General features: G+C 39.2%; 3 protein-coding genes across 11 annotated transcripts in view; 2 read left to right on the top strand and 1 right to left on the bottom strand.

The window, feature by feature from the left end:
* The window catches only part of LOC127531987 (gastrula zinc finger protein XlCGF8.2DB-like), a 387969-nt gene that overhangs the window by 23528 nt on the left and 337219 nt on the right, over window positions 1-27222 (bottom strand). The window lies entirely within an intron of this gene.
* Window positions 1-27222, top strand: part of LOC127531945 (NACHT, LRR and PYD domains-containing protein 12-like) — a 172155-nt gene that overhangs the window by 17364 nt on the left and 127569 nt on the right. The gene's annotated exons all lie outside the window — the stretch shown is intronic.
* Window positions 4799-27222, top strand: part of LOC127531992 (zinc finger protein OZF-like) — an 81675-nt gene continuing 59251 nt past the window's right edge. For 2 of the 7 annotated variants that reach the window (XM_051942893.1, XM_051942890.1), the window contains exons 1-2: window positions 4891-5051; window positions 5741-5842. In XM_051942893.1, coding sequence (XP_051798853.1) covers window positions 5825-5842 — 18 coding nt within the window. In that variant the 5' untranslated portion in view covers window positions 4891-5051; window positions 5741-5824. Of the gene's footprint in view, window positions 5052-5197; window positions 5282-5740; window positions 5843-17663; window positions 19115-20046; window positions 20698-27222 lie in introns of those variants that run through there. The other 5 variants (XM_051942886.1, XM_051942885.1, XM_051942889.1 and 2 more) reach the window with 5 other exon arrangements.

Genomic DNA, 27222 nt, shown 5'->3' with positions numbered 1-27222 from the left:
ACTGCATTTTTATCCATAATTTTATGAATCCTTCTGTTATCCTCACGATCTCGGTCAGAAAATGGCGACTGGAGCCTCTGTCTTCGATCCCAGCCGCGTTTCAGCCAATCAAGTGACTCATCGCTGCCTCCGAACCCGGAACAGCCAGCCGTTGCCATCATAGATATATCTATGGTTGCCATGGCCGATGGATCTGTTGACTCACATCTCTTCCTGAAATTCTGATGCAAAACACGTCGGAGGAAACGTTTGACTGACAGGGCATGTCGCCAATGAGCTTGCTGAATAGCCGCGAGGCGGGCTTTAGCGGCCGAGTGTGAGTTTTCACACCTCCGGCTCTGCAGGAGCTGCAGCTTTTCTCTGTCTCCGTCTGTGCCTCTGATTCAGATCAAGATCCACACTGAAGCTTATCTGAAGTGATTTTTTTAGTTCTTTATGAGTTTTTGGAGTGAAAATAGTGTGAAAAAGCGCTAATAAACGACGATATACCATTTTTTCACAGGGTGTACATAGGGTGTCCAAAATTGACATAATTGGGCATATTAGTACAAAAACATGTGTGAAACACTCATTTCTTGTAGTATTGCTCTGAAATTTTGTCCTGAACTATGTAAGACCCCAGGCTGTTGCCTTGTTGTGTTTCAAGCTGTCACAGTGCTGCCACACTAATTTTCAGGTGTTATATTAGGGAAGAAATTTAGGCGAGAATAAAATTCCTCCTAATTCAGTGTGTTCCAACATAAATAACTCTGTGCCAGTAGCACCTAGAGTAATTTTTACTGCACTGGGTGACAATGTAGGTTGTCAGCTTTCAAAGGAGACCCCAGCCATGCCTGTACTCCAAACAGTTCAAGAACAGCATTCAATTTACTTTCTGTACATCTTCAGTAGAAATTTCAGGGGAAAATTGACCGCAGCTTAAGGGGTTAAAGAGAATGAGACAAAGATGAGGCGCTAAGGTAAAGCACAGATAATGTTCCTGTTTTCTAAAGTCATTTCATGGAACCATTCGTTGTTTGTAAATCAGTGACATTCAAAGCCCCTCCTCTACTCATTTTACCACATCACCTTTTAGCATCAAATCACATCACAGTCAATCTGCTGGATTTTCTTCATCCATCCATGTGAAACACATCAAGAATCTGCTGGATAAATTCATCCTGAAATCCTTCCATTTCTGTCCTCAATATTCTACCAAATATGAAAGATTCCTTTGGAAGCAGATCTTCAAGGATTTTAGATTTGATTTCCAACAATCAGAATGTTAGAAGTTTCCCTGTTGATCATATTTTACTGATAGTTTCTCCCAAATGTTTCAGCTCATTTTTACTGGAATATTCTGAAGTAAAGTTTGTGTTTTCTGGTGAATGGATCAGATCTCACATTTAGTTTCAATCAAACCCTGAGGCTTCTGGAAAATACACACAGCTTTAAAATAAGTTGGATCATCTGCTGACTGTGTCGTTATTAAATGCTTTTAGAGTTTCATTATTTTAACCCTCGTGTCGTTTTAAAGTTTGAAAATGTGGAAAATAATAAATATTTTCACAGTGAAACTTCTGATGTCCACATTTTAACATTTTTGGGAAATTTTTGAACATTTTTTGGTGGAAAAAGAAGAAATGTTTCTAAAGAACATTCACATAAAAATCAACCAAAATCCAGTAAATTCTCTGGATTTTGGTTGATTTTTATGTGAATGTTCTTAAAGAAAATATCAGAAGTTTTACTGATAAATATGGAATCACTTTAGATATTTTTAGGATTTTTTGGAAAATTTTTACTCATTTTTTGAAAATATTTACAAGAATTTTCTTGCCAAATTAGGGGGATTTTGTTTTGTTTTTTTCAATAAAACTTTTAAGGAATTATTGGAATTTTCTTCCTGAAGGTTTTTGCACATTTCCATAAATTTGGTGAATTTTTTTGCTGAATTTCTGGATTTTTTCCCTGTTTTTTGGTGAAGTAAATGAAGCCAACAGGAGGGTTGATATCCAGAGCTAATAATAAACAGCAGAGGACCGATGGGTCTCCTTGGTGTTTGCTCCTGTTAACATCTCATCTTCTAGTAGTTCCACATTGAAGGAATTCTGCTGGACAACACTGAGAGCATATGAATGAATTTTACATCCAAAATAATGCAGTGAATGTCAAATAAAGTGGTGCTGAAGCTTGTCAGAAGCTTTCAATGAATATAGAAAGAGTGTAAAAGCAGCATCCTCTACCAAATGAGCACAATCCATCAATCATCATCAAAGTGTTCAAATTCCAGAGAAGACATGAACTGCAGATTGTAAATGAGTCAAAGTATCCATTTAAAATCATTTCTAGACCATGATCACAAAGTCAAATACTAGATTGTTCTTTTGTCTTTTTGTGTCACATTTTCACAATATTTTGTCTGGTTTTTGTCTCATTTTTTGTCTTTTTTTAATCTGACTTTTGTGGTTTTGATCCTGTAGTAAAAAGCGGTCCGGCCCACTTGAGATCAAACTGGGCTAAATGTGGAACCTGAACTAAAATGAGTGTGACTCCCTGATTGAAAGCTTCTTTGAATGCTTCAAACAGTCATTCTCTAATATCAGCCCAGAAAAACGGATCAAAGTTGGTTGCAAGTCCATCTGGAGCCGCTGATTTCCCCAAAGACATTTTCATTCCAGCTCTATCAATCTCTCCAAACACGTGCTTTTAAAGTCAGTCTGAGGAAGAAATGCTTTGACTTTTGAAAGAAAAAGCTGCTGAATGTAAATGCTGATAGAATCTAAATCTTTCATCTGCTCTTTCTTCTGGATTGCTCCCAGTTTGATCATCAACATTTAGAGGCTGATTGCATTTCTCTCTAATCCACTGAAATAGGAACTGTTTTTCTCCCCATCTTCCATCCATTTAGCTCTGGATGCTAGAAATGCACCTGGTGCTTTATTCCAATCCAATTCATCTCCTTTAGATTGGAACCCAATCACTTCTTCTTTCTTCCTATCAGAGAACATATTCATTTTACAACACTCATTCATATCATTCATCAACTGTCTTTCTCATTCTTTGGCTTTCTGACACATTCTTTGACCACAATCTACTGAGTTTTCTCTCACTTTATGTTGGAAAAATTCACATTTACTTCCAGAAGAACCAACGCCATCGTCTGACTTTAACCCTCCTGTTGTCTTCATTCACCAAAAATATTGTTTCCTGCTCTGAAAAAATCCAAAAATTCAGCAAAAAATTCCGCAAAATTCTGAAAATGTGTAAAACCTTCAGAAGAAAATTACAATAATTCCTTCAAAGTTTTATTTAAAAAAAAAATCCTGACCTGATCCATGAAAACTGTCTGAAATTAGGAACATTATGTCTCCATTTGTGCCAAATGTTTTGATGTTTTGATTGTATTTGTGCTCCACATGTTTGGTAGGGAGTCTATCCAACCATTGGTCAGGAACACAATTCACTAAAATATGATCAGTTGGTGTTTGCTTCTAAATTCTCTTCTAATAGAGTTTCTTGTTGGTGTCATTTCTCAGTCAGCGTCTTCACTTCTTTCTGCACTTTTCCCACCTGTTCTTCCAGCTCCACTCTTTTCTTCTTGTATTCGGTAACCTCCTCTCTCATCACTGCTACCAGGCTGCACTTTTCCTCCATTTTTCTGCTCAGCTCTTCCATGTGTTTTTCCTGGATATCAAACCTGTCTGTGAGCAGATTGACAGCTTCTAGGATTTTCTTCCTGGTACCAATGAATAGTCGTGATCCAAACATCCACAAAGGAAGAGAAAATGAGTCTCCTTTCTGTTCAAAGTCCTACACTTCATTTATTTAGACTAAACTTCAGATGAAACAAACTATGAGGAGCGTTTGAAGATTTCAGGAAAGTGTTGCTGCTCAGAGCTCCATCTTACTGGAAGTCTCTCTGATCCAACTAACAAGTCAGGACTCTCTGGGATTCAATCTGGGAAAAGTCATGTTGTTGATCCACCACTAGATGGCAGCAGAGACTCACACACAAACCTCTGTCCCTGCAACCATCAATAATCAATAACAATACTGATAAATCATCAACCAGTCAACCAAGATTACCAATATTTATGGTAGTTTTGAGTCATATTTTTGTAATTTTTCATATTTGTTGCGGTTATGAGGCATATTTCGGTCATTTTTAAAAAATCTTTGTGGTAGTTTTATCTCATATTTTTGTCATTTTATACACATTTGTGATAGTTCTGTCTCATATTTTGGTCATTTTATGCAGATTTCTGGTCGCTTTATCCATTTCTTGGTCATTTTATTCCTATTTGTGATCATTTTAAAACTAATATTTAAATGAATCTGATTATTCTCCATCATTTCTAACACTGTTGGGTCTAAACCTTCATATTTCAACATGTTAGTTTCCCTCTATGATCAGTAATACTGGAGGGTCTGAACCTCCGTATTTAAACTGCTTCATTGCATTTGTCAAACCATCTGATTGATCTGCAGGAAAAACTGATTTCAAGAAAAAGGACATTTCTAAGTGATGTCAAACTTTTGAACAGTAGTGCATATTTATATGATGTCATTTTTTAAAAATTATTCATGTAAGATGAAATAATATTGATGATAGCTCGTGTCCTTGTTCCTCTTTTAGCACACATCACACAGTATTACAATGAATAAGAACATTCAATCATCAAATACAATCATTTTCATAACACACTGCTGTGGAGGCAAAACCTTTTTGTTCTTTGCAATAAATCTTTTGTTCTTTTATTCAGAAGTCTGAAGGTACAGGTGACACAGAGTGCAAAGCAGTCTATGTGTCAAGTCAAACTGGAAGGAGCTGAGAACTCAAAGGAGAAGCATTTACGCACAGGTCCTACACTCAACTGGGGCGGAAACAATCTGCGGCTGCAGGTTTGCCACCGGCGGCAAAAAAAGGGGACACACGCAGCACTGAGGAGGAACTGAGAATGAATGACCGAGTTCCAACAAAGTGGTCGTGAGTTTCTGTTGGGAAAGCATCAAGATCTGCGGCAAACTGTGCAGGATTGCCTTCATCTCCAAAATCCGGGTTGCAGCCGGTAAGAGCAGAATTCTGGAGACTCTAAAAGACTGTTTAAGCTGCCGATGTGTGCCACTGCAGTATGTGTTAGCATTAGCATTAGCCACGGAGATCAGCCACGATAACTCCAACCACTGTAAAATAAAAGAGGCAAAAGAAAGAAAGCAACTGTCTGATTGATGAGTGGAGTCCTGCTCAAACCCTGGGTAGATGAAACATCCTTTTTCAAGTGGGGAAACTGCAGAAACTGTGAGAAAAATCATTAATGAGAATCACCTGTCATTGAAAGTGGGAGGACACTTGACACTATGGGAGAGTGCAAAGAACAGAGAGTGAGAGCTGCCTTTAAACAGAACACTGAGCAGTAAAATACATTCACTAACTTACAGCATAAGCAGGGCAGCTCAAATTAAATTTCATTGTATATGAAAGTGTGCAATGACAGATTTCTTCTCCGTTTTCGACCAGCAGTCCTGTCTTAGCATCTTTATGTTCTCTTTATTCTCTTTTTCCATGTCTGTTTTCTGTCTGTGTTCCTTATTTTTAACAGTTTAAGTTAATTTGTATCAGTTTTAGGTGAAACTGAAAAGAGCTAAAAGTGAACTATTGAGTTGAAATGTGTCCTCTGTGTTGGCTGATGAACATATGGGACACTCTGACACTTGTGTATAGAGTGGTATCCTAATGAAGATGTGTTTGATGTGACAGGTGATTGGCAGGAGGAGGAGAGTCTGACGGAGGAGCAGAGGAATGTTGGCAGCCATTTAGTCTGAGCTCAACAACGGAGGAAACATGGATTCTTCACAAAAAGTGAGAAACATACCACTGTAACATTATGATCATTCATTTGTTCTTTAAAATGTCTAAAGTTGCTCCAGTTGGTTAGATGGGCCGACCAAAGCCAGGTGACGTTGGCTGGAGAGATGTAGCTCTGCAGAAGCAGCTGTACTGAGGATATAATGGTGGACTGCTAGGAAGCTGCTTGTTTTTTGTTTGAGGCTGAACTAGCTGCTGATCATACTTTCTGAAAATGTCTTACATGGTGATGAAGATAAGTAACGGAAGAAAAGTCTTGTTTTTCAAGCAAGTTGTTCAGGAAGGTAAAGAGCAGCATTTTCTTTGGTAGAGAATAATACTTTTGAGCACTGTGAGTTTACCAGCCTTTTCCTTCTCAAGAAATTCAGACAGTTGAACCCAGAAGTTTACTTACACTGTATAAATGACACATAACCCTTTTTTTTAATTTACATGATCTAACATTAAATCTGGCAATGCTTCTCCTGTTTTATGTCAGTTAAGACGACCAAAATTATCTTTAAATGCCAGAATAATCAGGGATGAGAATTTTCCGCGGATCCGCGGAATTCCGCGGATTTTATCATTGCCAGGGTCATTCTTGTGAATCGTCTAAATTCGAGGAGAAAATTTTTTTCGGGGGTGAGGTATGTTTGTGGTTGGCAAGTCGTAATATCGAACGGCTGCTAATATCCACCGCGCTGAATGCTAGCTGCCACTCAGTGAGAGCAGTCATGTACAGTACTGTAATCGAATCACCATGAAGTGTAGAGTCCAGGGATGGGAATTTTCCATGGATCCGCCGATTTCATTCGAAGTTTGAACACTTTATTGTCGCTGATACTCCCGCGAGATGGTAACGATGTTAACGATAGCTTGTAAACGGCCCAGCAATTGGAAGTCACTGCCGCACACATATCCCCCCACCCCCACCCCACCCCCGTCAACAACTTTCCGCTGGAATCAGAACTTGCTGATCCCATCCCTGAATAATGAGAGATTTTTTTTTTAGAGAATTTTTATTACTTTCTTCACAATCAGAAGTTTGCATACACTAAGATAGCTATGCCTTCAAGATAATGATGTCCTGACTTTGAAAGCTTTTGATAGATTAAGATGTATTTTCAGGCACACCTCAAACACACTGCTTCCTTGTGTGACGACATTAGAAAAGCTAAAGAAATCAAGACATCAGGAAGACATTTGTGGGCCTCCACAGGTGTGGTTCATCCTTGGGTGCAGTTTCCAGATTGCTGTGGTTTGACGTTTATCTGTCCAAACAATTACATGCACAGATCCACACCATGGGAATGTCAAGCCATCCTACTGCTCAAGATGGAGATTGGTTAAGGTTAGGATTGTTTTGGAGGGAAATGTGCTCATCAACCCCAGAACAAAAGCAAACGACCTTGTGAAGATGCTGGCTGAGGATGGCCTGAGTACACCATCCCAACTGTGACGCATGGGGGTGGCAGCACCATGTTGTGGGAGTGTTTTTGCTGCAGGAGAGACTGGTGCACTTCACAAAATAGATGGCATCAAGAGGATAGAACATTATGCGGAAATATTGAAGCAACATCAGCCAGCAAATGAAAGCTTGGGCACAAGTGGGTATTCCAAATGACAAGGACAGCACTGGTGCAAATCTCCCACTGTCCTGGAGAAACTGTGCACTACTGACTTAGAACTGCTTTCTGTTTCACTGTGCCCTTCATATCTGCCTCATAAATTTCCCCAGATATTTGTGAAACTTGTCTATATCCGTCCAAAGGCCAGTGAAATAAATGCCTGTGGGCTTATCCATCAGGTCATCCAGAGACCACTGCACACTAAAACACACACTGAGAGACTTCCATCCGTACATCACATGCCCCATTAGATGAGAAAAAATGTTTGATCTGTTACAGCAATGTGAAAGGTGCTTCTGCTCTGGGTTCCTCTGACCACAACTGCATCCTCCTTATCCCTGTCTACCACTGTACTGAAGCAAGGCAAAGTGCAGAACATCAGAGTGAAAGTTTGTCACACTCTGCAGGGATGTCTGGAGGTTACTGACTGGGACGTGTTTAAGGAGTCCTCAGCTGATATTGATGAACCGACTGATGTTGTGATCAGCTGGGTCACAGACTGTGAAACCAGTGTTATTCCTGAAAAAACTGTTAAACTATATCCAAACACTAAGCCATGGCTTTCTAAGAATCTAAAAGACCTACTGTACAGAAAGAAAACTTTCTTCAGAGAAGGAAATACTCTAAATCTGTATAACCGACAGAAGGAAATAAAGTAGGAGATCAGGACCCCCAAAAGACAATACAAAGACAAACTTGAGTCTCAGCTCAAAATGGACAACCTCAGTTCAGTCTGGGGCGGCACACATTCTCCTCAACATATGGAAATCCCCACCATAGCTCCTCTTTCTCCTCCTCCATCTCCTACACGTCTCCACAGCTGCAGCCACTTCCGTTCCAGCACCTGTATCAGTCTCTTTCACAGAGACAGGGGTGATGTTGGAGCTTCAGAGACTTTGCTCTGGGAAGGCAGCTGGCCCAGATGGTGTATGTCCAAGACTGCTTAAAGACTGCTGCACAACTGTGTCAACCTCTCCACAGGATCTTCAGCCTGAGTCTACAGCTGGGGCGGGTGCCTGCTCTATGGAAAACATCCTGTATTGTACTGGTACCAAAAATCAAATGTCCGGCTGAACTAAATGACTACAAACCTATTGCTCTGACCTCACACATCATGAAAACTCTGGAGCAGCTGGTTTTACGTCTACTGAGGCTTGAGGTCAAAGACAAACTTGATTCCTTGTAGTTTGCATACAAAGAACACATTGGAGTGGATGATGCCATCCTCTTCATGCTTCACCGTGCCCTGTCTTATCTGGAGGAACCTGGAGTTTATGTGAGAATCATGTTCTTTGATTTCTCAAACACTCAACTCCATCCAACCCACCATCCTCAAAGACAAGCTCACAGAGAGTTGATCCTTGAGAGTGGAAGATCGAGTTGAGAGTGGATCCTTCCTGTGTTTCATGGATCACAGATTAACTGACAGGAAGGCCACAGTTTGTCAGGCTGGGGAACTGTGTTTATGGGACATTAATGAGTAATACTGGGGCTCCACAAGGAACAGTCCTGGCTTCATTCCTGTTCACTCTGTATACATCTGACTTCAAATACAGCACTGAGTTCTGCCACATTCAGAAATACTCTGATGACACTGCTATCGTGGTATGTATCAGAAATGGACATGAAGCTGAATACAGAGATCTGATAAGTGCCTTCAGTGACTGGAGTCACAAATCTGCCTGCTATTCAACGCCTCAAAGACAAAGGAAATAATCATAGATTTCCGCAGATCCAAAACCCCTCTTCATCCAGTGAACACTTGTGGCACGGACATCGAGATGGTGACATCATATAAATATTTAGGTGTCCACCTTGATAAGTTGGACTGGTCTACAAACTTAGACTTCATCTACAAAAAGGGCCAGAGCTGACTTTATTGCCTCAGAAGACTTCGATCACTAGACATCTGCAGTAAGATGCTGCAGATGTTTTATCAGTCTGTGGTAGCAGGTGTCCTGTTTTATGCTGGGGAGGCAGTATAAAACAGAAGGATGTAAGGCGTCTGAACAAACGGATTAAAAATGCTGGCTCTGCGGTTGGAATCAGATGGAACACATTGGAGGATGAGGTGGAGAGACGGGCACTTACAAAGATGGAGGCCATTCTGACAAACATGGATCATCCACTTCACATCTGCCTCAATGAACAACGAAACATCAGTGGGCGGCTCCGATCCCTGCGCTGCAAGACCAAAAGATTTAGGAAATCTTTCTTGCCATCAGCAGTCAGGCTATTCAATTCCACTTTAAACAGATAAGAACCCTGACAACTGAATTTCCATTCAGGGATGAATAAAGTGATTCTGATTCTGATGAATCTGATCACTGGAACTAATTAATGTGTCAATGAGAGAGTTCAGCTCAGTGGTTATAATAATGATTTAGAGCTGGCTCAAAGTCTAAACAGTTTTTATGTCAGGTTTGACTCCCATGATTTTAGGGCTAAACATGCTGAGACTAAAAACTGTCTCATGCCAGCCTCTCCACAGAATCCCTTTCTTTTTTTTTGTCATTCAAATTTTTTATTTTGTTTTAACATAACTTTACAGACATTTCAGATGTTACAAATATGACAAGAGTAGTCCATAGTCTCAATAGTCTGTTGATTAAAAAAAATAATATATATACATATATATAATAATAAAATTGAAAAAAAATGTATATATATAAAATAAAACATTCAACAACAACGTCTTGCAACATAAAAACAGCCCCCACCCTTACCCCTGGCACCCCTCATGCTTCATACACAATTAGAGCATACATAAATAAAATTACACACGATATAATTCTCTTCCCAACCATGCCTTGCACCCCTCTATGGTATCACATCCCTTATGTGGTCCACAAAGACTTCCCATACCTGACTCAATTTATTTGGAACATTATTAACCTTGGCAATCATCTTTTCAAAGGCAGCAGTCTCTGTCATGAGTTTTAACCACTCCACAGGCTCAGGTTTATGTGGACTTTTCCACTTGCGTAGTATGACTCGAGCTGCCACAATAAAACCAGTTATTGTCACCTGAAGCTCTGCTTTTGTAAGGCCTGGTGGCATTAGAGCCTTATCCATTAACAGACATAATTGTGGGGATATTGGTAAAGGTCGTTTAAGCCATCCTTCAAGGTTTTTCAGCACCACTTTCCAAAAGGGCAGAACCATAGGACAGTCCCATATAGCATGAAGGAATGTACCCAACTCCTTATGGCATTTCCAACATTTACTGTCCTGAGTTAATCCCATTTTAAACAGTTTCAGTGGTGTGAAATAATATCTATGTACGATCTTATAATGGATGAACTTACTCCTTGCATCCCTAGTAGCCCTGCCTACATTTGAAATCACATCCTGCCATACATCTTCATTAATCTCCCCACCGAGATCCTTTTGCCATATTAATCTCAAGCTTTCACACATTTTTGTTTGAATATTTGACATTTTTCTATAAAACAGCGAGGCTGAGTGCAGAGTGTGACGACAATTGAGAAATTCTTGAACTTTATTTTCTCCCTCCTCTGCCCATTCTAATCCAAAAGTAGAACTCACACTACTCCTCAACTGTAAGTACTTCCAGAAATCCCCTTTGTCTGTTAGATTATATTGTTCTTTAAGGTCTTGAAATGATACCAGTGACCGGTTCCTGTAAAGGTCACTGACAACACGTATCCCTTTTGCCACCCATGTAACCCAAGAGCATGTCCTTTTCCCTATACATATTGAAGGATTATTCCATATAGAGGAATAGCCTTGTTTATACTGTGAGATCCCTAAGGTCTTATGTGCTCTTGCCCATGCCCATCGAGAGTGTTGTAGAATTAGGTTTTCTTCATCTGTCTGTCTGTCTGTTTTCTTCTGTGATAATAATTCAACAATATTAAATGGGGCGGCAAGTTCCTTCTCAATCTTAACCCAACTAGGGCTTGACCCATAATCTGTCCAATGATTTGTTAACTTGTTCATTTCAAATGCTATGCTATATAACTCCATATTTGGAAGAGCAAGTCCCCCAATATCTTTTGAGGCTAAGAGCTTCCTTAGAGCGATTCTGGGTTTTTTCCCGTTCCATAAGAAATCTGTTATCATACGATTATATTGTTTGAAAATACGGTCAGAGATGGTTACTGGTATCATCATAGAGATGTAGTTAAATTTTGGAGCAACTGCCATCTTAATAATATTAATTTTCCCCCATAGAGTGAGGTTTATCAGTTTCCATTTGTCCAGATTTGTCTTGATTTTTTGAATTAAAGGACCTGTATTAATAGAGATTATATTTTCTAAATCTGAACATAATCTAATCCCCAGATATTTCATTCCAGATGTGATAACCTTAAATTGGAATGTAGAGATTACTGATTGGCTGCACCCTCTTGATATTGGCATACCTTCGGATTTTTGCCAGTTTATTTTATAGCCGGATAATTTTGAAAATGATTCGATTATTGATAAGACATTAGGGATGGACAATATAGGGTCTTTGATAAGTAATAAAATGTCGTCTGCATATAGAAACAATTTGTGTTCCTCCCCTCCTTGTGACACCCCTTTAATATTAGTATCTGTCCTGATTGCAGTTGCCAATGGCTCAAGGAATAACGTAAAAAGTAGAGGACTAAGAGGGTCTCCTTGTTTGGTCCCGCGTGCTAGGCCAAAGAAGGGTGAGGTCAGTCCATTTGTTATCACTGTTGCTCTGGGGTCTGAATAAATTATGTTCACCCATTTGATAAAACCTTCCCCAAACCCAAATATCCCAAGTGTATGCCGCAGAAAGCCCCACTCCACTCTATCCACTCTAAGGAAAAAGCAGCTATTGGGGTACTTTCATCTCGATTAAGCTGAGTGAGGTGTAATAAGCGTCTAACATTATCAGAAGATGATCTTCCTTTAATAAATCCCACCTGATCAGGGTGTATTAAGTGTGGTAAAACACTCTCTAGCCTCATAGCGAGAATCTTTGTCAGGATTTTACAATCCACATTGATCAGACTGATAGGTCTAAAGCTTCCTGGGTCAGTGGGATCTTTATCTTTTTTAACGATTAAGGAGATCAGTGCTTCATTAAATGTTCCTGGTAGTTTTCCCAATAAAAATGATTCGTCATACACTGTTTTTAGGATAGGAGCCAATTTATCAGCATACTTTTTATAATATTCTGAGGGAAAACCATCTAGACCAGGTGACTTTCCAGCCCTCATTGATGAAATGGCTTTTTTCACCTCCTCCACACTTACTGGGCTGTCTAAAAAGTCCTTCTGATCCCCTGACATTTCTGACAAATTGATTTTTGAGAAAAAGGTCTCGTAGTTACCCACATCCGGATTAATCTCTGATTTATAGAGTTGCTCATAAAAATTTGCAAATACTTTATTAATATCCCCTGTTTGTGTCACCAATTCACCCTTCTCATTTTTAACAGCTAGTATGGCATAACTGGTCTCCTTTTGTTGTAATTGTCTAGCCAATAGTTTCCCTGATTTTTCTCCACTCTCATAAAAATTACTTTTCAGCCTAGAATATAGAATAGAATAGAATGCCTTTTATTGTCACTATACACAAGTACAATGAGATTTAGAGCATCTCCATCAGTGCAAGATACATGTAATAAAAATCACAAAAAAGGATAAGTTAAAACAGTTAAAAAGAATAAAAGTGCATGGTCAGTGTGATATTGCACATTAGAATAGTCTGTATTTCACAGTAGACGGTTTTGAGGTAGTCTGGGGGGGGGAGGTTTGGAATGTCAGTGCATGTTTGAATTCAGAGTGGTGATGGCTTTTGGAAAGAAACTGTTTTTGAGTCTGTTTGTTTTGGTTCTGATGCACCTGTAGCGCCTTCCTGAGGGCAACAGGACAAACAGGTCGGAACCAGGGTGGAAGTTGTCCTTGATGATGTTTTCTGCCCTTTTAATGCAGCGGGAGGTGTAAATGTCCATCAGGGAGGGGAGGGGGCAGCCGATGATTTTCTGTGCTGTCTTAACAACCCTCTGAAGCCCCTTCCTGTCTGCCATGGTGCAGCTGCCGTACCACACTGTGATGCAGTAAGTCAGCAGGCTCTCAATGGACGAGCGATAGAAGGTCGTCAGCAGGGTGGGGTCCAAGTTGTGTTTCTTGAGAACCCTCAGGAAGTGTAGCCGCTGCTGTGCCTTCTTAATGATCGCCGTGGTGTTGTCCGTCCAAGAGATGTCAGAGGAGATGAGGACGCCCAGGAACCGGAAGCTGTGGACCCTCTCCACACACTCACCGTTGATGTAGAGGGGGGCTAGGTCGGTGCCAAGCTTCCTAAAGTTGACAATGATCTCCTTTGTTTTCTTGGTGTTCAGAGCCAGGTTGTTTTCTGAACACCAAGCTGCCAACTTCAGGACCTCCCCTCTGTAGGCTGTTTCATCTTCTCCTGTGATGAGTCCAACAAGGGCATATTCAGCTTTTTTGTTGTATAATTCATTTATTTGAAATTTCAAGTCACATACCTTTTTCAACAACGCATCAGAGTGTTTCTCAGACAGTGATTTCTCTAATTCTTTAAGCTGGGTTTCAAGATCTTTTAATCGCTGTATTCCCTCTCTTTTTCTTTTGCTTGAATAGGCAATAACTTTCCCCCTTATGTATGCCTTAGAGGCCTCCCAGACAGTTCCAAACTTATCTACGGACCCTGTATTCACCAGAAAGAAATCAAGTTCTTTTTCTAATAAACTATTAAATTCTGGATCCTGTAGTAGCGATACATTTAGCCTCCATCTATTTTTCCTCGCCCCGTCTGATTTAATTACTAAATCTAGCTGTACTGCAGCATGATCAGTCATTGCTATGGGTCCTATTGCGCAGTCTGAGATGCTCTCTACTAGATCTTTGCCAATCAAAAAATAGTCTATCCTAGAGTGAGATTTGTGATTATGGGAATAGAATGTATATTCTTTCTGTCTTGGGTTGACAAGCCTCCATATATCAATCAATCTCAAGTCCTTCATCAAGAGTTTAATTGCCATCCTGTCTTTCGGTACATTATTAGAGAAGGTGGTTTTATCCAGGGTCCCATCCAACACTTGATTGAAATCCCCCGCTAAAATTGTGTGCCCATCAGGTATGCCCCCTATCAAATTATTTATTCCATGAAAAAAACCCGGAATCTCCGATATTCGGTGCATAAATGTTACATAAATTAACTTTTTTCCCGTCAATTTTAGCTTCCACAAATATCATTCTTCCTTCTTTATCCTTATGTTCTTTTAAAATGAGAAAGTTTAACTTCTTGTGAACTACAATAACCACACCATGCTTTTTACTCGTATATGAACTGTGATAAATCTGACCGACCCATTCTCTTTTCAATTTAACAGCCTCCGAATCAGTCAAGTGGGTCTCCTGTAAAAAAGCTATATGAGTTTGTTGGGACTTAAGGTGTGATAAACATTTCCTTCTTTTCACTGGATTTTGTAGCCCGTTTACATTCCAGGATACTATCCTCACACAATTAGCCATAATTTATTAGATACCTCATATATGGACCGTGCAAAAATGACAACTTGCATAGAGGATGGTGAAGAATGAAAAGAAAGAAGAGGAAAAGAGAGAGTAAAAACAAACAAATAAATGAATTTAAAAGAAAAAGGAGGAGGTGCCACCCCACTGCATGTCACAACCCAAGTTAACAATAACACGCAGAGAACCTTGTATAAAACCCCTACAAAACACAGAACGTTAAACAAAGCCCCCTTATCATGCCCACCCCCCCTTCCTCTCACACTGTCGAGAGACCCACCACAAACTCGGTCCATGAGTCACACTTAGATGGTCCCCGTTAGAAGTCCCCGCCCCACCCCTCAGAAATCACTTGATAGGTGTCTCTTTTTACAATATGCCACACACATACTGTGTAGTAGTAGGCACATGTGCACAAACCAAACAACGGTATTTAAAATATTATTTGCATAGCTCTAAAAAAAAAAAGAAAAAAAAAAAGAAAAAGATAGCGTGGGCTTGTCCATTTCCATTACTGGTTCTAAGTAGACTTAAAAAGTAAATTATGACACTCCGCGTCATTTTGACATGAAATACAAACATAAAGAGGACCACTCAGGTCATAACACAGTTTGAGTCACTATAAACCAACCAGTTGGATGGAGTCCCATACTCACTGCGTCTTGAACGTGTTCAGAAAACAGGTGCAAAAGCAATTAAACTAAAAGTCATGTCCTGTACATATTGAGCTAAGCAATCCGGATCCTTATACCGTGTTGGTCAAACTGTCAGTCCGCCGGGATAAAGTTCAAGTTTCGTCCTCTGCTGTTCTCCGCCGCTCCGTCTCCTCCTTGTTGATAAAGTCCATTGCCTCACTGTGATCGGTAAACTTCATCCTTTTCCCCTTCCATGTAAAGCGCAGTTCGGCCGGGTATGCAAGCGTGAAGCGCACATCCAGATTGTGCAGCCGGTTTCTGGCATCCGTGAAGTTTCTCCTCTTCTCCGCCGTCTCTTTTGTCATGTCGGGGAAAAATGACAGCTTGCAGCCCCCCCAGATTACACTCTCCTTTTTCCTGTATTTCTCCCTTGCAGCAGACAATACTCGTTCCCTCTCTAGGAAACTTAGAAACCGCATGATAATGGGTCTGGGTGGCCGGCCTTCTTCGGGCATTGGTACTGGGGCACGGTGCACTCGCTGCAGCTGTGATCCGTCCAAATCAATCCCCAGGGCCTCGGAGATTATTTTCTTCACACAGTCTGCCGGGTTTCTACCTTCAATCTTTTCTTTCAGACCGACGAGCCGCAGATTTTGGCGTCTGTCTCTGTTGGCAGCGTCTTCAACGGCCCGGTGTAATTCCTCACACTTTTTAGCACTTTTATCCGCTGTTTGGCGGAGCTGGTGGTTCTCATCCTCTAACACAGAGATGCGGCTTTCTGCTTCATCCAACCGGGTTAATATTGCGTTGACATCTGTCAAGACCGGCACTGGCCTCCTTAATATCCGTCATGTCTGCCTGCAAAGCCACCAAGAGTTTCCCGACTTGTCCCATCTCTTCTGTAGCTTTCTCCAGGGACTGTTGCATAGCAGCCAAGATGCCTCCGCCATTGAACTCTCCTTTACCGGTTCCCGTCGTGGTGCCCGCGTCGTCCGCTAGCTTAGCGCTAGCCCCGCTAGCTAGCGGGATATTAGTGCCATGTTTTGTTGCTCTAGTTTCCATAAGACACGAATTACCAGAGCGCCCAACGTAGTTTAACTGTTAAACTATCGCTTCACAAAGCTTAGAGTACGACCTGTCAGATTCAACTAGCGAATTTGGGGTAAATCGGTGGGTTAATCGGGACGTCTCCAACTAGGCGACCATCCTGCTCGGTGACATCACGTGACCGTCCCAGAATCCCTTTCTTGATGTGGGCAATGTAATCTGATGTCTCAAACAGTGCAGACCAAAGAAAAGTCCTCGACCTGATTACATTGGTGGCCGTTAATTGAAAACTTTTACTACGTCTGACTAAATTAGATTGCTGCCGATGTCCCTGTCTGTCTTATGTTTTGTTTGATTTTTCTTTAAATGGCTTTTATTTTGCTTGTATTGTTTTACTGTGTTTTTTACATTTTTAAAACATTTCCTTTAATAGTTGCTATTCCTTTAACTGTTTTCCTGTTTTGTTGCTTTTGTTGTTTGATGGTGTAACTGTGACTTGACTTGTGTAACTGCTGCACAACAAATTGCCCGGGTCGTTGGGGTCAAATCCAGAATTCAGTGGCAGAATTAAAGATCTTTTCTGATCCCCTAGGAGAAACTAGAAAGTGTTGGTGGTCTGAATTGACCCTGCTGCCATTAAGACCTAAATCTGGACATTGATGTTGTATGCTTTTCATGTTGTACATTTCTCCAGTAATGTAACTTAACGGAAAGTCTGGGGATCAAGGGATCCTGGTGGTAAAATCCCATCAGTCTCAGCTCTGCTTTGCTTTTCACGGTGATCGACAGATTTTACGACCCAATATTCTAAAACTACCGTGCAGAAAGCTAAAAACTATCGGCCTGTGAAAATAGTTTTGTTGACATTATGAGTATGCTGTTGACACATTTCTAGGTTTCTAATGACAAAGCTGCTAGCATGTCTGCAGATTCTTGATCTTGTTTCAGCCTCATGTCCAACTACATGGAATTGAGACTTTTAGGTTCAAGTTTTTCATGATTGCTCTTCCATCACTGCCTCTGTTTTTATCTTTGTCTTTTGCTACAGAAATGTAAACACAGCAATGGAGTGAGATGTCGGACCTCTGAGGAGGATATGGATGGTTCGGCAACAACAGCAGAAAGAGATGAATCACTGAGTTGTGAGCAATGTGGCAAGACTTTTATCACAGCAACAAAGCTAAGAATTCACAAACATATTCGCACTGTGGAAAAACCATTCAGCTGTGATCAGTGTGGAAAGCCTTTTACTCAGAAGAGTCTGTTAAAAAGACATCAGCTCATTCACAGTGGAGTTAAACCATTCAGCTGTGATCAGTGTGGAAAGGCTTTTACTCAGAAGAGTGATCTAACTAGTCATCAACTCATTCACAGTGGAGTGAAACCATTCAGCTGTGATCAGTGTGGAAAGGCTTTTACGAAGAAGAGTAATCTGGCAAGTCATCAACGAATGCACAGTGGAGTTAAACCATTCAACTGTGATCAGTGTGGAATGGCTTTTACTCAGAAGAGTCATCTAGAAAATCATCAACTCATTCACAGTGGAGTTAAACCATTCAACTGTAATCAGTGTGGAAAGGCTTTTACTACCAAGACTCTGTTACAAAGACATCAACTCATTCACAGTGGAGTTAAACCATTCAACTGTGATCAGTGTGGAAAGGCTTTTACTCAGAAGAGTATGTTAAAAAGACATAAACTCTTTCACAGTGGAGATAAACCATTCAGCTGTGATCAGTGTGGAAAGACTTTTACTCTGAAGAGTGATCTAACATGTCATCAACTCATTCACAGTGGAGTTAAACCATTCAGCTGTGATCAGTGTGGAAAGGCTTTTACTAAGAAGAGTAACTTAGCAAGTCATCAACAAATGCACAGTGGAGTTAAACCATTCAACTGTGATCGGTGTGGAATGGCTTTTACTCAGAAGAGTCATCTAGTAAATCATCAACTCATTCACAGTGGAGTTAAACCATTCAACTGTGATCAGTGTGGAAAGGCTTTTACTCAGAAGAGTAATCTAACAAGACATCAACTCATTCACAGTGGAGTTAAACCATTCAACTGTGATCAGTGTGTGAAAACCTTTACTCAACATGAACAGTTGTTGATCCATCAATGCCCCCATTCTGGTAGAAAGCGGTACCACTGTGACTCCTGTGAAAAAACTTTCAACGACCAACAGAGCTTAAAATGTCACCAACGCATCCACACTGGACATAATGTGTACCGATGTGATTACTGTGGCAAACCATTTGTACGGTACTCAAAGTTAAAAGCTCATGAAGTGACCCACACTGGGGTTAAACCATACCTTTGTCACCAGTGTGGGAAGTCCTACAGCTACATTACATACCTCAAAGTTCACCAACGTGTCCACACTGGGGAGAGACCATACAGATGTGACGAGTGTAAGAAGACTTTTACAACTTTGGGTTCCCTGAAACAACACCAGCAGATCCACACCAGAAAGAAAGCATTCAATCAATGTCACAGTGGGTATGTAAAGACTGGTCTCAGTCACAGTGTACACACAATTATGTATTTGATAATTTTGGATATTGCTGCAAAATTGTTTCAAAACTGTTTTGAACAACTGTGGTCAGTTGAATTCTGTTAACACATTATCAGCTATCGTTCAGTCTAACCTGTATTGGTTTTGACACAGAAATCTGATCCAGGTTAATATGGGGATGTAGGTTAGATTGGGAATTCTGACGTAATCAGACAACTGAATGTTAAATTCCAACAGGTTAAAGTGTCTTCAGATGTCATTTGGGGTGCTCTCTATCTCTATCGGGCAAGGCATCAGTTCTTTAACCTGGCAATAGCCAGATTAATAATTGTGTAGTACTTGATAGTACTCCACAATATCAATCTGGGACCGCTCCATGTAAATCCGTTCGGAGGAAAGAGGCACGGATTGGACAATGCAACAGTATGTCCCGCCTCTGACAGGTTTGTTTTTAGCCAATCGTGGGATCTTCACAACGAGCGGAGCCAATTGGTAGATTAAACTCTTACCAAAACCCGTAGGTTAAAAAGCACAAACATCTTTACCATCCAGAAATGCGCAAAGCGCCTCTCGTTGTTCTTCCTTCAAAGAAGCGATAGGAGATTCAGCTAAAACTGACTTAATAGCAGCATCTACACGATCGTTGTCCTCCGTTGCCATGTTTGTTTTCATCTACTGGCGCTTGGTGTCGTCTTCACACCCAGATATCCCGCCCCACACACGAATACTGCTGCGTGATTGGCCCAAACTAACTTGGTTCTGTACGAACAGTGAATGCGGGAGTGGAGCAAGATGGTTTCTTGAGAGATTTGTGAACTCACAAATATCGCGAGAAATCAACTTGCTGGCAAGGTTATCAGTTCTTCAATGCTGCAGGAAACACTGACGTTCTCTGTGTTTGTGTTTGTTTTCCAAGCAGAACAGAACAGATGGACTAAAGTCTCAGACTTGTCAGCACTCTGCCAATGGTGAACAGTGCTGCTTTGACCAGTCTGGACCGACGTCCAATCAACAAGGAACCCGACAACGACACCAGCGTATGCACACTGGACACAGACTGAACCTCGGCCAAGAAGATTTCTCCATGCAGGGTTCAGTAAAAGTTCATGAAGTCCTCCACAAACTTAAAGTCCTTGAGATCCGGCTTCACAGAATTCAGGTCTAATTTTTTGTTTGGTGTCTTCGTTGCTTTGTTGCAAAATCCATTAAGAGGAAAGCTGTCGTTAACAGACATAACTGTTAATTAAACCCTTCAAAGTGGTTAGTCAGTTAAATGAATTATCAGTGGTAGAGGGATAGACGTCTGGATGGAGGCAGTGAGCAGCAGGGCAAATTTCCTCGATTACCAGCTTAATCGTTCCTCAGATCCCTCTGGGCTGCAGGAACCCGTTAGATGCAGAGCTGGTTCAGTGATTCTCTGATGATTGATCATAATTAATTTAGGAGATTACTGGCCTTAGGATTCATGTCTGTCTGTAGCAAGTAGATCAACTAATCTCTGATTATGTGTGAGTTGAAATATAAAAACATGAAGTGTTCTATAAAAAGTCCAATCTTTGAAAGCTGACATGCAGTTTAGAATCATTTCTTTGTAAATTAGCTGCATCCAGTCATTACCATGACATTGGCATCGTGGAACCATGACCACATGTGTCTGGAGATGGTGGCATTTTTATAACGGCACATTTTCATGCTTTGACAGTTACAGTGAGGGGAAAAAAGTTTTTAGACACCCTGAAAATTTTTACACAATCTTAAATATTATCATGAAATATTTGTTGAAAAGTCTTTTTTTGTGTGTTTCTAAGGGTGTGGCTGCATCAGACAGACACAAATACAAATGATATTTTTTTGGTTTGTTGTTTACAAGAAAAACTAGAAAAGCACTCAGTGCAGACCTCCGCCAAGGATAGAGAGGAAAACAGGAAACCCATGCAGTAAAGGATCATGAGCTGGAATTGAACCTGCATCTCTGACACGGTTCTGTTTACAAATAACCTTCTAAACCAGTTGAGTTATCTGGACACCTTGCTCCAATTTGTTGGACGACATACTAACCTATGATGTTTTTGTCATATTTTGGACCACATACTAAATAAAAAATTCGAAGTGATCCAGGATCCTTTCCGGATTGCCACCAAAATTAAACCAGCTCTTCCTCTTACCATAGTCTACATCCCCTCAAAATTTCATGTGAATCTGCCCAGGCGTTTTTGCGTTATCTTGCTAACAGACAGACAGACAGACAGACGCTGGGTGTCACATAACCTCCTTGGCGGAGGTAACTAACAAAACTAAATTCTACCAAATTTCTCATTTTATGGAACCAGTCAATTTTCAGTTTTTAATGTCTTTTTAGGATGTGTTTAGTTTTATGATTTTACTAAAATAAATGACTCTTGAAGACCTCAAAGTGATTCTTAATGCAGTAATTCACAAATGTATGGTATGTCCAAAAACTTTTTTCCACTGCTGTATTTAACAACAATCTGATCTGCTGATGTTAGCAAGACAAACAAGTGAAGGTTTCAGGCTTTTATCTCGAGTTGTTCTTGAGATATTCATCTTCAAACAGCCTCAAATTTCAATGTGAGAAAATCAAAACGAGTGAAACTGGGTCTACAGTCCACTGAAAAACCTCTAAGAAAATATCTGTCATACTGAACTAATATTTCATGGATACCATTAGAAATATCCATAGTTTATGATTTAAAAAAAAAATTTTTTGGGAGATCGTCAATGATTTGAAACGGAGTTCCAAAGTTGAAAAACCTCAATCTCTGATTCCAGCATCAGTGCTCCATTGTTGCAGTTGTAACGTTGTCTTTCAGATGGTCCTAACACAGGCCACAACTGCTCTGAAAACAACACTCATGTTCTTGTTTGGAACAGTTTCTCAGTAGAAATTACGCAGCAATGTCCAAGTTCTCAGCGGCTCCAGTAAGGAAGACTCTTAATGTGAGGAAAAGCATCCTTTGACTTCTTCCTGGAGGTTTTTCTTGTCAGAAATTGTCTTCCAGTGAGGGACTTGTGACTCTCTGTTCACTTTTCTTGCCCTCTAATATTGTTAAAACACAAGAATCAATGTTTTGCTTCAAATCACATTGTATTTGCATGGAGCTCTGTGTTTTCTGCTCCAGGAATTGATGTGTATGACCCAGCACCCACAGCTGGTTGGGTGTCATGTGGCTCTGCGTTCTGATTGGATGATTGTCCAACCACTGCCACAAGTATGAAGGTCATCCTGCAGGCTTGGCAGGAACACGGAGTGGAAACACAATAGATGTGTTCATGTGGCCATGCTGAGGAATCCCTCTGCTTCAAGCTAGTGGAGAACATCATAGTAGGTGCTGGTTACTGCCCCTACAGGTCTCTACACAGTCCTTAATCCTGGAGAATTAGAAAACTTGCACTCAACTTCTCACATGACTAATTAACCCTGTCCTGCGGGTCAAATTGACTCGTTTTAAAATTTGAAAATGTGGGGAAAAATATATATTTCACAATGAAACTTCTGATGTCCACGTTTTCAACATTTTGGGGAAATCTTTGAACATTTTTAGGTGGAAATAAAGAAAAGTTAAAAATATTTCTAAAGAACATTCACAAAAAATCAACCAAAATCCAGTGAAATTCACTGGGATTTGGTTGATTTTTATGTGAATGTTCTTAAAGAAAATAGAAGTTTTACTGAAATGTATGTAATCACTTTTGATATTTTTAGGTTTTTTTTTTTGAAGATTTTTACTCATTTTGGAAAATATTTACAACAAATTTCTTGCCAAATTTGGGGGATTTTTTGAAAAGAAAACTTTTAAGAAATTAGTGGAATTTCTTCCTGAAGGTTTTTGAATTATTTCTGAAATTTGGGGAATTTTTGTGGCTAATTTTTTTTTTTTTTTATCCGAGGAAACGATGTTTTTTGGTGCCTGTAAATGAGGACAACAGGAGGGTTAAAACATTAAAAGGCAACATTATTAAGGTTTCTTTTATGAAACGTTTCCATCAACAAGTACACAAAATAGATTAAAAATATAATCTAACATATTTACTGATTAAAAACTTTGAATTTCTTCTTCATGTTGTTCTTCTGCATAACTCACTATTTCAAACTGGCTCATGTTACTTCCATGTGATCTGCCATTAAACGGTCACATTCTACCATAAAACACTGTAAATAACACACCTGGAAGAGATTAAAAGACCTCTAAACTTTTGTCTGGTGAGCTGACAAAGCTAACATCGCACCAGGAACGACTAATTGGACAAGTGGAGGAAGTAAAAACGCTGAAAGCCATGCTACAGAGAAAGACAGAAAGATAACTGTGCTGGAACAGAGGGTGGACGAACTGGAGCAATACACAAAAGAGACAATTTAGTATTGACAGGTCTGGAAACTCGACATCGAACCTGTGGCTCAGAGCTTACTGCAAACTTGGAGACAACAGAAGATGCACCACGAGAAAGAACTGCTGACACTGGAGCAACAAAGTGGTGAGCTTTTCTGCACAGTAAGAACATAAACATCCAAAGTGATGATATTTCTGTTTGTCACACATTACCAAGAAAGACAGAGAAGGCAAACCAGCTATCATTAGATTCATCAGTAGAAAGCAGAGGAAATGAAAGGCACTCGTGTACTTAAATGAACACTTGACAAGAAAAATGGGGGACATTTGCATGAGAGGCGGAGATGCAAAGAAAACAGAAAAAATCACAGCAACTTGGACTAAAAATGGCAATGTATGGGATTAGAGAACAAGAAGAGTCACAGGCTATGATGATAAGGACCTCAAGGAGCTAGAAAAATTCAGAAGAGGAAAATGAACCCTGTTGATTGAAAGTATTTGATATAGCTTAACGGTAATGCATTGAAGAGTGGATACAGAAAATATGCTTGAACATGGATGTTTTTACACAAATTAGATGCAGATTTAGACAGTAAAATATACGAGGTAGATGAGGGCATATACAGAAATGGTCCAATTTCTGTAAACGACAAATGTGAATATTACACGGAGGAGCAATTTAATGATAAAGTAATGATGAATGGAGCACTGTCTCTCATCCATTTCAACAAGCAGAAGTTTAAAATGTAACCTTGCAAAAATTTAAGAATACTTAAAGCAATTTAGAATACTTCTAGTATAATTGCAGTGTCAGAAACATGGTTGAATGATGGGGAAATGGAGGAATATCAGATAGATGGCTATGAGTTGTATTATGTGAATAGAAGGATAAAAAAAGGTGGAGGTGTAGCTTTGTATATCACCTCTAGTTTGAAATGTAATGTCGTTGATAATATGACAACTGTTGTTGATGGTATTATGGAAATGATCACAGTGGAAATTATTAATGAAAAATCTAGAAATGTTATAATTAGTAGTGTTTATAGATCACCAGGTACCTGTGTAGAGACATTCACAGATAGAAATAATGGAACTGTTTTGACAGGATCCAAAACAAGACTGTGTTTTTATGTGGAGACGTAACATTGATCTGGAAAAGTCGAGTTCACTGAACTCAACAAGTGATTTCATAAATTCAATGTATAACCTGAATCTATTTCCTATGATATCCAAACCAACAAGAATAACATTGAAAAGTGCTACTGTTATTGATAATATTTTTCACAAATGCAGTTGATGGAAAAAGTTGGTGAGTGGGATTTTGATAAGTGATGTAAGTGATCATTTACCAGTTTTTACAGTTTATAAAATTATCAATATAATAGAAAGGAAATCAACTCAGAAAATTAATAAGAAACAGATCTAAAGAAGCCTTGGAGGCACTTAAATATGATCTTAAAAACAGAAATGGGATGGAGTGTTATGTTCATGATGTAATGTGCTTATGATTCTTTTATGATGATACTGACAGATTCGTATGAAAAACACTGTGGACTCAGGAGTATTACCAAGAAAAATGCTATTGACAAACCATGGATGACTAAAGGACTACGAAATGCCTGCAAGAAGAAAAAATATTTATATAGATGTTTTTAAAATTAAGGTCAAAAGAAGCAGAAGATGGGTATAAGAAATATAAAAATAAATTAGTATGGATAATAAGAAGACATAAAAAGGACTACTATGGTGACTTACTAAATAAAAACAGAAAAGAAAGCTACTTGGGGAATAATAAATAGTGTCATAAAAAATGACAAAGTAAAAATTATTTTGTGAAAAATAACTATGATATTGATGATAAAACTGAAATAGTAAATGAGTTTAATGATTTCTTTGTAAACGTAGGCCCTCGACTTGCAGCAAACATATCTACTATAAAAGACAATGCCGATAAAAACATAACTATGGATAATGTGAATGGTATTTTTCTTGGTAAGGTAGGAAAAGAAGAAATACTGAATATGTGTAAAAAGTTGTGCAGGTAAAGGATCGCACCGACTGTGTCGAGGAATAGGTATGATAGTAGTAAAAGAATATAATTGATCGAGTTATTGAACCAATTTACATTATATTTTGCAATTTTTCGTTTTCAAAAGGTGTTATTTCCTGAATATTGAAAATTAGCCAAAGGTAGTTTCCACTTTATAAAAATGGAGTAAACATGTTTTCTCAACTACATGGACCGGTTTTGTCCTTTACTTCCACAATTTTCCAAAAATACTAGAGAAATTGTTTGTAATCAGGTTAGACAAATTCATAGACAGATACAATATTTTGAGAATAGTCAGTATGGATTTTAGAACCAATTCACTCCACGTTACTGGCATTATTGGAATTATGAAAGAAATATCCACTGCCAATAGATAAGAAAAACAATTTTTGTAAGTGTTTGTGTTGGACCTCAAAAGGCTTTTGATACCACTGATCACCACACATACTTCTTTAAAAAAAAAACTGAGCAATATGGTATTAGAAGGGGGTGACACAGAAATGGATTTCTAGTTACTTAGACAGTAGAAAGTAGTAATTTGTGCAGATATATAATTCTAAATCCAAATTGCATTATATTACATGTGGAGTACCTCAGGGATTGGTCCTTGGGCCAAAACTCTTTTCTTTGTACATCAATGATTGTGTTTATGTTTCCAAATTGCTCAAATGTTTTCTGTTTGCAGACGATACAACATTATTTTATTTTGGGGAAGATTTAGCACAGGTGTTAAATGTGGTGAAACAAGAATTTAAAAGAATAAAAACATGGTTTGATGTAAATAAATTATCATTGAATCTTGAAAAAAAAACTTCATGATATTTAGTAACAGAGGGAGAGACACTGGTGCTTCAATTACTGTAGATGGTATTGAAATCAAAAAGGGAAACCAAGTATTATTTTGGATGATAATTTGTGTTGGAAATCACATATCCAGTATACAAAGGCAAAAATATAGAAAACAATAGCTATGTTACACAAAGTAAAGGATTCACAGGAGTAACAAAGGTATTGTACATTTATACAAACACCAGATTGTTCCACATCTGACTGCTGCATTGAAGTATGGGGAAACGCCTGCAAAACATATACTCAGTCAGTTTTCATATTAGAGAAAAGAGCCATAAGAATAATCAGTAGAAAACGTTACAGAGATCCAACCAATCCTTTATTCCTTCAATTAAAATTGCTGAAATTCCAAGAATTAGTAGATTACAGTGTTCTGAAATTATGCTGAAGCTCACTACAAACACACTGCCAGTTAACATCCAGAAAAGATTGGAAAAAGAGAAAGCAAGTATAACTTAAAAGGAACAGAGATCTTTAAAAAACCAAGGTTAAGGACTAAATTGATGGAATGTTGTGTGTCTGTAAAAGGAATCATTTTATGGAACGATCTGACGAAAGAAATCAAAGAATCTAAGTCAAGCACCACATTTAAAAGATTAATTAAATCCAGTTTGTTAAAGAAATATAATGAAATATATTAGTTATTTGATTGTCATTTCTTTGTCATTTTTTGTTGTTGTTGTGAATAAGCACTAATTTATTGGTAATTGGAGAACAAAATGGTATGTCACTGTCTGTGTTGGCCAGCAGTTAAGGAACAGCTGTGCATGCGGGACTTGGAGATGCTTACGGTGGCGCTGCGGCCGTATTATCTACCGAGGGAGTTCTCGCACGTGATTGTGTT

Source organism: Acanthochromis polyacanthus, chromosome 22 (assembly GCF_021347895.1).
Source record: "Acanthochromis polyacanthus isolate Apoly-LR-REF ecotype Palm Island chromosome 22, KAUST_Apoly_ChrSc, whole genome shotgun sequence".
NCBI classification, from domain to species: Eukaryota; Metazoa; Chordata; class Actinopteri; family Pomacentridae; genus Acanthochromis; species Acanthochromis polyacanthus.
This window is presented reverse-complemented; position numbering and strand designations above follow the sequence as displayed.